Source organism: Polypterus senegalus, chromosome 2 (genome assembly GCF_016835505.1).
Source record: "Polypterus senegalus isolate Bchr_013 chromosome 2, ASM1683550v1, whole genome shotgun sequence".
Lineage (NCBI taxonomy): Eukaryota > Metazoa > Chordata > Cladistia > Polypteriformes > Polypteridae > Polypterus > Polypterus senegalus.
Genome location: NC_053155.1, coordinates 89,722,384 through 89,735,677, shown reverse-complemented (window position 1 = coordinate 89,735,677; position 13,294 = coordinate 89,722,384). Strand labels below are relative to the sequence as shown.

The 13,294-nt window shown below is 40.1% G+C and overlaps 1 protein-coding gene across 5 annotated transcripts in view; it reads left to right on the top strand.

Annotated features, from left to right (window-relative positions):
• The window catches only part of fat3a (FAT atypical cadherin 3a), a 534,981-nt gene that overhangs the window by 241,489 nt on the left and 280,198 nt on the right, over nt 1–13,294 (top strand). Inside the window, exon 4 of one of the 5 annotated variants that reach the window (XM_039744152.1) lies at nt 4,846–5,412. The exons of the other annotated variants lie outside the window; for them this stretch is intronic. Within the exon in view, the coding sequence (XP_039600086.1) occupies nt 4,846–4,985 (140 nt within the window). The 3' untranslated portion in view covers nt 4,986–5,412. Of the gene's footprint in view, nt 1–4,845; nt 5,413–13,294 lie in introns of those variants that run through there. 5 annotated transcript variants of the gene reach the window in all.

Sequence of the window (13,294 nt, the reverse complement as noted above, 5' to 3'; positions counted from 1 at the left end):
CAGTTGCCATCACTAGATGTTTTCACTGTGCATAATTACATACCTATGATGAGCCTGGAAAGTGAACCTCTGGTGTGCATATGTATATACTGTGTGTATATATATATATATATATATATATATATATATATATATATATATATATATATATATATATATATATATATATATATATATATATATATATATATATATATATATATATATATATATATATATACACACACACAGTATGTGTGTGTGTGGCTTGGTAGTGCAGTGAAGAAAACACATTGTTACCTCACATGCTCAACATCCTGCTCTAGAATCTCACATTAGGTTGTTATCTATGGAGTTTGCACAGTCTCTCAAAGTCTGTGTAGGTATTTCTCCCACATTCCCAAAAAGGTGCAGATTAGGTTATCTGGCAAATCTAAACTGGCCCAGTGTGGGTGTGTGCATGAATGGGCTCTACAAAGGACTACCACCTTATTTACATTTAATTGATGTCTTGTGCTAGATGCTGTCAAGATGGGTTTCAGAATACCATGATCCTAACTTGGATTTAAGTAGGTTTGGTAACATTATAAATATGGCCTGAATTTGAACCTTGCCTGTGTTAATGTTGCTTGTTGCATCCATGTTGGCATAGGAGTTTCTTTAGGTACTCAGAGATGTACATTTTAGATTAAATGGAAATTCTAAATTTACCCCGTGTGTATTTGTGCATGCTGTGGAGTATTCCCCTGTTTAATTTTGGCCTTTTACCCAATGCTGCCTGGATAGCCTCCAGCTTCACACCTATCCCTAACACCCACCACAACAGCACTTGATCACCAGACTTGAGATGAATGATGCAGGTTGGAGAACAATATGTTGTGTTTTTATTATATCTTTCTAAAGATATACATATTTGGTTAACCATTGGCCTGTATAAGCGAGTATGGGTTTGTACGGTACCAGAGTGTATTTTGCTGCTACGATATATTGTGGTGACTTTGGACGGGATAAACCAAAACCAAGAAAAGGGAAAAAGAACATTTGCTGTTTCTTTCTTCAGTAAAAGTGGAGGTCTATATTTTACACATAATTAGAATTTTTGAGCAGCATCTCCAAAGTAGCTTTCGTGCAAGTAGTGGACTTTAATCCACCTCAGGGCTTATTCTTGTTTCTTCCGTAATACTGCCAATGGGATGAGTTGATTAATCTAAGTACAGTATATCTATAATATATATATAGTTGTGCCCTGACTTTTTTTTACTGACCCTGCATGACTGAGCATGGTGGTGGACTTATGAGCACTCCCTGTGATACATCAGTGCCCCAGCTGGGGTTGCCTTATGCCTGAAGCCGTGTCATTAAGGAGCTACAATAATGGGAGACTTTAGCCTTTTAGAAAACATATTAAAGTTATATCTGTCTCATATGTGCCACTTATTTATTTTTTGCATATTTATGTGTTGATATATTTATTTAAAGAACAAAGTGCTAATGATGTTATTGACAGAGGCTGCATGTGCAAGAACATTTCTGTGGCACTCATTATCATATTCCCGCAATTAAACACCTTTAACCTTGGCAGATGGTTGGGTGAATTAATGAGCACGCTGATAATGGTGTTTCTCCCACTATCAGTTGTGCTGAAAGCATGTGCGACTTGCATGCCTTGCTGGCTTTCAGGCAGACAGTGTACCAGGTAATGCAATGTGACAGCAGCCTATCTGTTGAAAGTCTCCTCAGAATAGCTAATAAGATGCTGAGTGCTTAAGTTATTACTTTTACGGAAAAGATTCCCACACAGCAAACGACTATTTGATTATGCTCTGCTTTCAGCAGGCGGCCCTAAGCACCTACACTGGAGCCATCTGTTAGAAAGTACTTTCACTTTCATCTGCCCACCTCAGGCCACGCACACCAACTGTATTGCCTGCGGTGGATTGAGATTATGGGAGCTGCCTCCTGTGATGTAAAGCACAACGAGAGTGTCTAAGGTACTCCAGTCTGTTATTTTTTTTCTCATCAACAACAGGCAGCAAATAATGTGGGCTAATGTCAATTTATCTGCAAAAGTGAACCTGCCATTTCACTGAAAGCAAACATTATTATTGATTCAAAAAGTCATTTTCACCCTGCGGCAACAAAGGTTGGGAAAGGAGGAGAGACAGTCATCTATTGTTCTCTAATAAGGGCCTCTGGAGTGGCCTTTGCTGTTTTTATAACTTTTAATAAGGGTTCAGCAACCTTTGACTTGGTCACTGTGTTTTTTTTTTTTATTGTGCCTAGATTTTCACTCAGCATAGAAGAAGATATCTGAATTTATCCTATTACAGTTTAACTTATTATTATTGCAACAGAGGATGCTCAGTGTTCATTTAATTGGAAGTAAAGTACACTAAAACGAGGAATTGCAAGCAACCTGATATATCTTAGATATATTTGATAAATTAATCAAATATAATACATTTATTATGGATTTTGGTTTGACTTTGCACCAAGTAGGTGGCATGTTATATATTTCGTTTTTTAGATATCTGTTAATTTTTATTGCCCTCAGGCAATAAATTGATAAATCTAATATGTCTGCCGATATTTTACATTAAAATGGAATATGCTCTGTGGCAAGCACAAAGTGAGGACATTTTAATACAAGCAAAACAGATACATGTTTATGAGCATAACACTTATCAATGGTGTTTGATTAGATATTTTCTGAGGAAAGGGGGAATGCAGGTGGCAAGAGGCTGGAAATGAAGGGTGACAAGCACTTTCTCAATGCTGTCCACCTGTAAGATATTTCAAAAATACTACATGTAACAGGTTTTTTTTTTGAGTTTTGTACCTAATATTTGAATCCATCACCATAAATTAAATAATGATGTATTGATCTTTGAAGCCCATGCTTATTATAAGTATTTAAAACATGACATATACTGTAAAAGCTGTAAATATTCTTTATCTATTGTGCCAGACGGCTGGGGACCCTACCCAGCCGGGACACCTGGATGGTCCACGAGAGGGCAGCCGCCCGGGTCTGCTTGGGGGCCACTGGAATGGAGCTGGGAAGCTCATTCCTATGGGAGAACGTGGCCACCGCCAGAGGGTGCCCGGACGGTTATGGAACCATGGATGGCAGCATTTCTGCCACACCAGGAAGTGCTGCCAGAAGAAATCCCAGGGGCACCCGGAGTGCTTCCGGGTGCTCTCCTGACACTTCCGCCACACCAGGAAGTGTCGTCAGACTGAGCACCTGGAGCCCATCCGGGTCATTATAAAAGGAGCCGCCTCCCTATAGCAGATAGGCTGGAGTTATGAAGAAGGAGACAGAGCTTGTGAGGAGAGCAGTGGAGGTCCAAAAAAGAGAAAGAGAGAGAGTAAAAGAAAGAGAGAAAGAAGGACAGTTGGTATAAGGCATTGTGGTGCTATAACGGAAATAAACGTGTGTGTTTTGGACATTGTGGTGTCTGTCTCTCTGTGTCCGGGTGCTGTCTTTCCACACTATGTATTCCTAACTAGAGCACCACCAGTTAGAACTGATTTATTCTATAAAATAATGTGTAACCCATTTCAGGATCCTGGGATCTAAAGCCTATCTTAGCCTATTATAATGGTGGAAGGCAGTCTATCATAGGGCTTACTCCTGCACACATCCACACTAACATAATGGATTCTCGAGTTAGCCCACCCTACATGTTTTTGGGATGTGGGAACAAAATCAAAGCATCCAGATGAAAACCCAAGGAGACACAGAAAGTAAGTGTAAACTCCATACTGGATGTGGGATTTAAAGCTCAGAATGATGGGTTCATGTATCAAACTAAACTGACTGTAGGAAACTGCATTTTTGGTAACTGTGTTACTGCTCCTGCCTTATATTAGTCCAGTGCCATAAGCTGTAAAATAAAATATGAACAGATATCGTCTGTTTACATTCTGTGTGCAGCCTGTGATGAAATGCTCCCCTGTCCAAGGGTTTATTCCGTCCTTGCGCCCAGTGCTTGCTGGAATAGGCTCCAGCCTCCACGATCCTGTTCAGGATAAAAAAAACAGGTGAGCAAACCTAGCAACATGAAGTTGAACTTTAAGAAACCACAATCCTAAAATGGCGCACACATAAATGGGTTCCATTCCATACTGTACATAGAATGCCTCAGAACAAGGAATTCAACTGGTTCCCAAGATCTGTTAAAAGTACTACGGCTTTTCTGAGAACTCCTGTTCCTAGTTGTTATAGTTAAAGACTCTTTTCAGACATGTTTGAAATGAGTTTCTTGTGTTCTTTTGTATTTTGTGTTGGACTATTTTCTATATTTGAGGTTTTGTTTCTAATGAGCATGTTTATTCCATTTTATTGATGGCGGTGCATTTAGGAAATTGGGGTACTGCCCCCCATCTCCCAGAAGATAGTGATGTTGTGCAAAAAATTAAATAAGTAGTAAACTAGCCCCAATAATTTAACACATTGTTAAAATGTTTATAGGAAAATCAAACTGACGATCAGATTTTTCAGTTTTCAATGACATGTTCAACACGGTTTCTTGTATATTTTGGAATATGAGAAATTTTCTTCTACCAAGTATGTCTATCCCATTTCTAGGTTGCTTTGACAGGCCCTCTGACCCTGCGTGTTCTAGTCACAATCTTGGCTCATGTGATCGGTGTGTGGTTGTGCTGTATAACAGTATGTGATACTGTAGGTCTTGAATTTGTTAGATTTTTATGGCATTGTTCAGCTGAAATTTTATCATCACTGGTGCTGATAGCCTAAAACAGTGTGTAACACAATGTCTCTCCCTCATTTCCTGACGTGAGGTTTCCTAGAAACTGTATCCTTCCTCTGCCTCTAATTTTTCTTTAATCTTTTCACAGCTTCTTCCATGAAGTTCCAAAGATCTCTTCTCTGCTGCATCCACTACCTGCATATTTATTCCACTGGTTTTGCTTCACATAGCTTACTTTTTGTCAGAGACAACACCATCAGCAGTCACCTTCCCAACTCTATTAGCTGATCTAAACCAGGATCCTTCATCAGGAATGCCAGCTTTTATGCACTATGACAGCTAATTTAGGCAGTGTAGTAGATCATGAAAATTCTGCTCTTTAATTGCTCCATCATTTCTCTTTCTTTATGACTTCATTCATACTGTCATGCTCACACACAGACAAACACTGTGGTATTTCCAAGGATAGTCTTGTCTCTTCTGACAGAGTCTTTCTCCCAGGACTGAATAGCCCAACTAGGATTTTCATGCCAAAACCGTCATGGATTGCATACTTTCTTTTTGCTTACATTTAAGTTCAGAATATGAAGAACAATGGTTTATTATTTGTTGTTTGGATAAATGTTCACCTTTGTGTACTTTTGCTGCCTCTTTATACATTACAGCTGTGCTGGTGTTTGCCCTTTTATTAGCCTCATCCTAATAAACAGATAAAAAGCAAACTAGGTTTGTTGATGATTGCATTTATTACCAGAAATGCTAAACTCTGTAAGCTTCCTGAGCTGACTTTTTAAGAAACTGAGACCATTCTACTTCTTTCTTTTAAAAAGGTTGATATTGATTTAATGTTGCATATGTGCCTAAAGGCAAGGAGCAAAAAAGATGCCTAATTTTTATTGTAAGGGCAGCTGACAGTAATATGTGCTCAGGCAAATTTACAAATAAAGTTAAATACATTATCAAAAAACTAGATAGTCATGACCCTCTGAATCATCTGTCAAGGGTCTTTAAGGGAAAATACATTTGAGAGAGGGGGAAGGCCTTGGACCATAGTCTGTAGATGCAGTCAGTGAGACGTTTGCGACCCCACTTGGGTTTATGGAAAGGGCAAACTTCTCATTTTCTCACCGTTGTCATTGATCAAGCTGCACCAGTGTCCTTTAGGGAGAAAGAAGCCTGATTTATAATGCACTGACGGGATGAAAAGTGATTTAGTTAGGGATGAGGCTGCCTGTCAGTTGATCATTATGACAACTAACCGAGTCATTTATGCCATTTGAAACAGCCTGATTTGGGATTGAGCTACATGGTTTTAAAGAAAAATAAATAAATAATAAGAAAAATCAAAAGCTGTAAATCAGTGTGCATTTCACTGCTGGCAGTGAAATCTTTATATTGATCTATTTTGAATTATGTGGATGAGCAAGGCGTCCCTGCTAGAGCATCAGTGACAGGTGATGTTTCACTTTGACACCTTGCATGCTTTAATAAGTCCTCCCACTCTTACTAATACCAGATACAACAATGGGCCAGGGTGAAAGTAGCAGTAAATTTAACAACAAGCTTGTATTGCTTTGTCTTTTCTGTGATCACTGACCTCTGTGGACAATTAAGATACATTTTAAACCTTGGATATTGATGCTAATAAAGCATGGACAAAGATGTGCTTTAAACATATGATGATAGCCACATTCACAAATAGTATAATGTTAAGTTACACACTTGGTAGCCATGGGGGTTACCTTTCACACTTAAATACATTGTAACAGGGATTGTTAAACTCGTTTTACTAATCAATATTGAAATTTAAGAGAGTTTATAGTGCAAATGGGAAATAGCTAACTCTAGATGGGTGCCAAATTGGCATAAATACAGGAAACAAAAGGACTACTACGCAAGGAACCTACTCAGAATTAGATGACGTTAAAAGTGAGTCAAGGTTTGCTGTGTGGGGCCTCTTCGCTATATATATCTATCTATTATATAAAAAAAAATTGGATTGAGATGTGATCATCTCAGGGAGACACTTTGAAGTCCCCCGAGACTACTTGCACTTCACGCCCTACTTACAAACAATTTCTCAGAGACACTTTAACGTCCCGGGAGACAAGGAAGTGAGACAAAAGGACAGCTGCTGTACAGGCTTCGTCTGATAGTCGCACAGCGCAACATGCAGATCACGCAGCATGGTAGCAGAAGCTGCTGTATAGGCTTTTAAATGATCATCGCGCAGTATGACATCCAGATCATGCAGCTTGGTAGCAGTAGCTGCAAGCCAGCAGCTGATTCATCCACATCTCCTTAGCATGCGTTTAGCACCCCCTTCACAACGTGAGCGGCAGAGATGCGAAGAGGCGAGCGTGAAGCGTGGTTGGGGGATGGGCAAGCAAAGTGAGTATGGGGCAAAGCCCACTAATATATATATATATATATATATATATATATATATGTATATATGTATTGTCGCAGCAGGCAGACCATGTGGGGGCCGACCGCCCTGGTGCCCATGGGGACCACGGAGACAGAACTTTGAAGCTCAACCCTGTAGGGGCCCGTGGTCACCGCCAGGAGGCGCCCCAATGCCTTGGGATCCCTGGACCTCAGCACTTTCGCCACACCCAGAAATGCTGGGGGGAAGAGGAGCAGGGACACCTGGAGTGCTTCCGGGGATGCAGCCGGCACTTCTGCCACACTGGGGAGTGCCGGTGGAAAATTGCCGGGAAGCACCTGGAGCACATCCGGGTGTGTATAAAAGGGGCCGCCTCCCTTCATACGATGACTTGAGTCGGGTGGAAGAAGGATGACGTCTGGGAGGAGGCAAGGAGGCGGCCTGAAGGAAGAAGGCATTTGTTTGGTGGCCTGGACTTTTGGGGACTTTGGGGTTGTGTGGCACTATTGTAAATAGAAAGAATGGTTATAAACGTGTGTTGGGTGACTTTGACGTATCCGCCTGTCTGTTTCTGGGCCGGCTACCACAGTATATACGTGTATATAAGTGTGTATATATATATTTATATATATATATATATATATATATATATATATATATATATGTATATATATATATGTATATATATATATATGTATATCCATTCGTCCATCCATCCATTGTCCAACCCACTATAGCCTAACTACAGGGTCACGGGGGTCTGCTGGAGCCAATTATATATATAGCAGCAATTTCATGTTGGATGTTTTCCTTCAAATCTTCCACAATGCGACGCTTGTTCCGATAGACTTTTCCATTGAGCATACCCCAAAGGAAGAAGTCTGGTGGTATCAGATCTGGCGACTATGGTGGCCAAAGCCCCTTTGAAATTACCCTGTTGACAAAGAAGGACTTGATTTCTGCCATGCTCCTTGCCGATGTGTGATACGTTGCTCCACCTTGCTGGAAGTAATCTTCTGTTAACTCACAATCATCCAGTTGATTCTGACATTGCTTAAATGATTTGGAGACCCAATAGTTTCGTAACATGAAGCCATGCTGCTTAATACTGTAGACCACTACCCTGATGAGAAGTCGAGTGACTGAATGAAGGAGTACAGACGGTATGCAGCCAGAAGTTGCAAACGGAGGTTAAACATTGTGACAGCTGTCCGACGCCTACCTCATTGTTCCATGGCAGGGACATCCCGGCTTGTTCAAACCTCAATATTCTGAGGAGCACATTGCACATTGTTTAGTTCTGATTGCTTTGTCCTAGCAAGAGTTATTACAGAATATTCAGGGCCTCTTTTGAGTGAATCTCCCTGTAGATTAATATAGTGTCACACATAGGTACCTGAGGATCACCTTTTGGACTCTGCTAATGCTTGCGATACCTTCCCGGAGAGAGAGGGGGCTATAAATATTACCTCCTTTTCCCTCCACAGTACCAAGAAAATGGCCAGTAAGAGCAACTGAAACATGTCCCACTCCTTCTACTTACTCCTTATCCTTTTCATCATACCCTTCATCTTTCTACTTGTAAGAGTCCAACTCATATTAAATCTAGCATATGCATTGTGCAGTATAGAACAGTTGGAGCAACAGCAGGGTAAACCTGTTTCATATGGTCATGCCATTTGTTTAATGGTAGAGATTGAGGCCGTAGTCTTCGATAGATTTTTTTTTTGTCTGGTGCATTTACACTAATCCACATCTTTCTTTTTGATTGGAGTTTTATATTTGTATGTTCAAGGATACAAGATTAAAGGTAAATATAATAAACACCAATGTATTTGTGTGGTGGCTCTTTTTTATGCTTCTGCCCAGTAACTGCTATGTAGGGTAGACATTTTTCTAGGTCCGGAGTCAGGCAAAAATAGGTTAAGACTGCAAGGGCCAAAACAACACCTTTGCCCACAATTAAAGTACCCACTTGCCTATAAGCCAGGTGCTAACTCTGAGCATTTTCTCAATTTTTCTTTAAGAAAAGATTATGACATTACATACTGGAAGAGTACTAATTGAGAGGATAATGCGAGACAGCGATCATGAGTGAACCAACAACCTTGCTTTTTCAACCCCAGCTCTTTCCACATCTTGCTGAAGCCAACTTCTAAGAAATTCATTATTGGTCTTTTCAATGTTTTGCCTTGTGGGTCAGCCTCTGATTGCAGTCTTTTCCAGTATTTCTATAGAAGGTGTATATTTTAATGATGTATGTAGCATATTCGTTTTTAATGCAAATGCTCAATTATAATGTTTTACAAGATAAATGAGTGTTAACCTCTTCAGCTGGTTGCATCCCTTCTCAGGATTTGTTAGCAACCAATGCTTTTGGCTTTCACAGCTCAGCTAAAATTGTTAAGCAGTCGAGAAGATGGTGTGACACATGTTTTTTTCTCTGAGAGCAATTCAGTCAAGTGACTGTATAATTATGCCTGGCAATGTCAGTGGTGCAGGCTGCCCAGTAGAATCTTTGTGTGGATCTGCACCTTATTGTAAACATGGTATCTGATTTGCAATATTGTTTCCGCACTTTGCAGCAGGCATACAAACCTAATTATCAATTGGTGCATGTAGTGCCTATTAACATACCAGAATTTCTAAAATGACTTACATGAATTAATTTATAAAGAGCATTTTTGTGATATGCCACCTCTACAATATAACTCCACTGCTGACAAACTGAGAGGTAAGTCAGTGTTGATGGGACTCAGTTGTTTCTCTTTAGCTGCTCTGTTGCTTTATGTCACAAAGACAATGAAATTATTTTTTTCACATTTGCCCTCAGTAAAGCAATCAAGCATATAACGCATTCACAACAGTACCTTCCACAACATGCATTTCACAACAGCAACAAAAACATAACATCAATAACCAAGTACAGGATCTAATAATATGTATGTTATACAGCAGCCTCTCAAAAAGGACTTCGGTGTTACTGTCAAGCAGGAGAATAGGCTCAAGTGCAACAGCTTGGCTACTGGAGCTCATCAGACCAGATATTTCAAAAGCACTTCTTTATACTATTATGGCAAATAGACATCTGGCCAAAGGAGGTTTTTATTTACTAGTAAAGTTAAATTAAAATGGTAAAGAGCAGTAACAATTTCACACATGGACATGTTCTATAGTATTTTTGTCCACAAATTACTTTAAAACAAACATGTTTATTTGTTTTGCCTATGTAAGGGTAGATTGCTTGCTTTGTGACTGGTTATAACTTTTAGCATATTCTATGAATTCAAGCAAATGGAGAGCTTTAAGTAGTGAAATTCATTTAAACTCAGTCACAACCTCAGTGACAGGAGTCCTGGTTTAATAAGAGGTTTATTACAATAATGTAAAATCAAATTGATTTACCCTATATTGTATTTCTTGGAACTCAGAAATGTATTGTTGCATTTTAATCCATGTTACTCTCCATTTACATACAATTCCATTTATCCCTGCCACTCAATGTGTGTACTTAATTGTTTTTTTAATAGCAATCTGTGTGAACTAATGTAAGCCAGCTTATTTTGGGTTGTTCATCTATATATATATGTATATATTGTGAGGGGTAGCCCGAACACGATCAGACAGACACCAGCAGTTCTACAAAACACACGTTTATTTACAGTCAGAAGCAGCGCACACACACTGTGCCCCTGCACCAATCACCCTTACATGGGCCTTTAAATGTTCCTGGGCCGCCTTTCTTCCTCACTCTTGAGCTTCGTCCTTCTCCACCCGACTCTGCCTTTCCAACTGTAGGAAGGCGGCCCCTTTTATTTTCACCTGAATGTGCTCCAGGTGCTCCCTGCCGTCCTTCCGGCAGCACTTCCTGGTGTGGCGGAAGTGCCTCATGAGCACATGGAAGCACTCCGGGTGTCCCTGGAAGTTCCTCCACCAGCACTCCCAGGTGTGGCCGAAGTGCAGACATCCCAGGCTCTATGAAACTTGGGGCGCCTCCTGGAGGTGGCCACGGGCCCCAATGGGTTTGAACATCCATGCTCCATTCTGTGGTCCCCACACTAACCAGGGTGGTTGCCCCCTTGCGGCCCAGGGGATGTATAGTCCGCCTTCCGGTCCTTCAGGCGTCCAGGCTGGGTCTGACCCCTAGCCGCCTGCGACAATATATAATATAAAATCCAACATCTGTCAGTTTGTCTGTCTACTTTTCATGAGAGAACTACTTAATGGATTTAGATATTTTTTTAATATAATTTGCTGGAACATTCCTGTTGATTTTGTGACTTCTGTCATCTCGCTATGAATCATAGTTCGGTTCTAGAAGCGAATTATCAGTGCAAATCCTAGAGACAGGCTGTGAGCCAAGGGAAGGAGGAAGCGTGACGTCAGGAGTGGGGAGCTGGGCGGGGACAGCCTCCATTCCAGTTGGTGTATGTCTTGCCATGTGTTGGAGTGTACCCTGTCTTAGCGAGCAATGCATGTTTGTTTAGAGAACCTTATCACCTAGAGATTGTTAAGGAGTAACGTTTAATGTTTTTGAGAGAGAGAGATAACAGCTACTTGTGTTTTACAGGGAAACTGCTGATTGCCAGAAATATTATGGCCACGTGCTCTTCTCCTCACGTGGGGTACGCTAAACTTTCAGATCTTAACTCAATCAGATACAGTACCAACATTTGACGTTGGACCGTACCTACTTTCTGCTTGGCCAGACATACCTTCCCAACTTTTCACAGCTACATTCTCTCCCCTGATAACAAAACCAAAAATATTGTATACTATCAAAATACCCGCCCTTTGCAGCTGAGAAGTAGTGTGTTAAAGAAGTAATGAAAAAGAAAAGGAAACATTTTGAAAATAACGTAACATGATTGTCAATGTAATTGTTTTGTCATTGTTGTGAGTGATGAGTGTTGCTGTCATATATATATATACTGTAAGATATGGCCGGCCATGTACCCCGGCCAATACCCCAAGGGACGCCAGGTGGAGCCCTCCTTGCAGCATGGAGGTCCCCAGAAGACCAGCAGGGAATTATGGACCATGTAGTTTTATGCACCGCCCTGCTGGATGCCATGGGGCCACGAGGGGAGCTGCAGGAGGACCGAGAGTTCTTCATGCCCTATGACCCGGAAGTTCGCATAGGAAGAGCGGCGGCTTCCGGGTGAGAAAAACATTATTTACCCTGACCCGAAGGAATAAGGACTTGTGGACTGTTGGGAAGGAACACCTCCGGGTCAGGGAATATAAAAGGACTGTGGGAGCTCCCAGACGAGGAGCTGAGTTGGGAGGCAGGGTGGCTAAGCGTCTGGGAGTGGAGGATTGTTCATTGTTATTGGAGAATTGTGGAGAGGAGCGTGCTTTGTGCACAATTATTATTATAATAAATAATTATTGGACTTTTATCTGGTGTCTGACGTGGTGTCTGAGGGTACAAGGGTGCGAGCAAGCATCTTATTCTATCACAATACATACAGTATATATACACACATACATACTGTATATACATACATATATATATATATATACATATATACACATACATCCACATATATATACATATCTACATATATACATATACACACACACACACACACATATATATATATAAACACATATATACAGTCTTTGGGGTGCGAGCAACTGTTGCTGGGGGTGCCAGAATCCATGAAGGAAGAAAAATGAAAAACATTATTTGTACAAAATCTTAATTTATTTATCCATTCCTAAATAATTAAATGGGCAGGCTATTTCAGATCAGTGCAATACGCTGTTTGTTAAAACGGATGACTCCGCTCTTACGCAAGTCTGCGTGGATATTATGAACTATCGTTTCTGTTCAAGTTCTATTTAAATTTTAAATAGAAGGAATTTTTATTTAGTCAACAGAATATTATTCTGGAATAAATCAACTCAAACCTTAAATAACTTATAATATTTTGCTCTCCATAAAAATATATCCTGTCTAAATTATCCAAGTTAGAAATAAAGTAAACGTTAAAAGAGCAAACATTCAAATTTCTTTACTCTTATGTAATTTTATATAAAAATAAACTTAAATTTTAAATATCCCAAAAGATTTTGCTCTCCATAAAAATATATCCTGTCAAAATTATACAAATTCAAATATAAACATGGTGCATAACAAAACCTGGAAATATAAATAAAATTTGTTCTTTTCAGCAATAACAAATCAAATCATTCAGTTGTC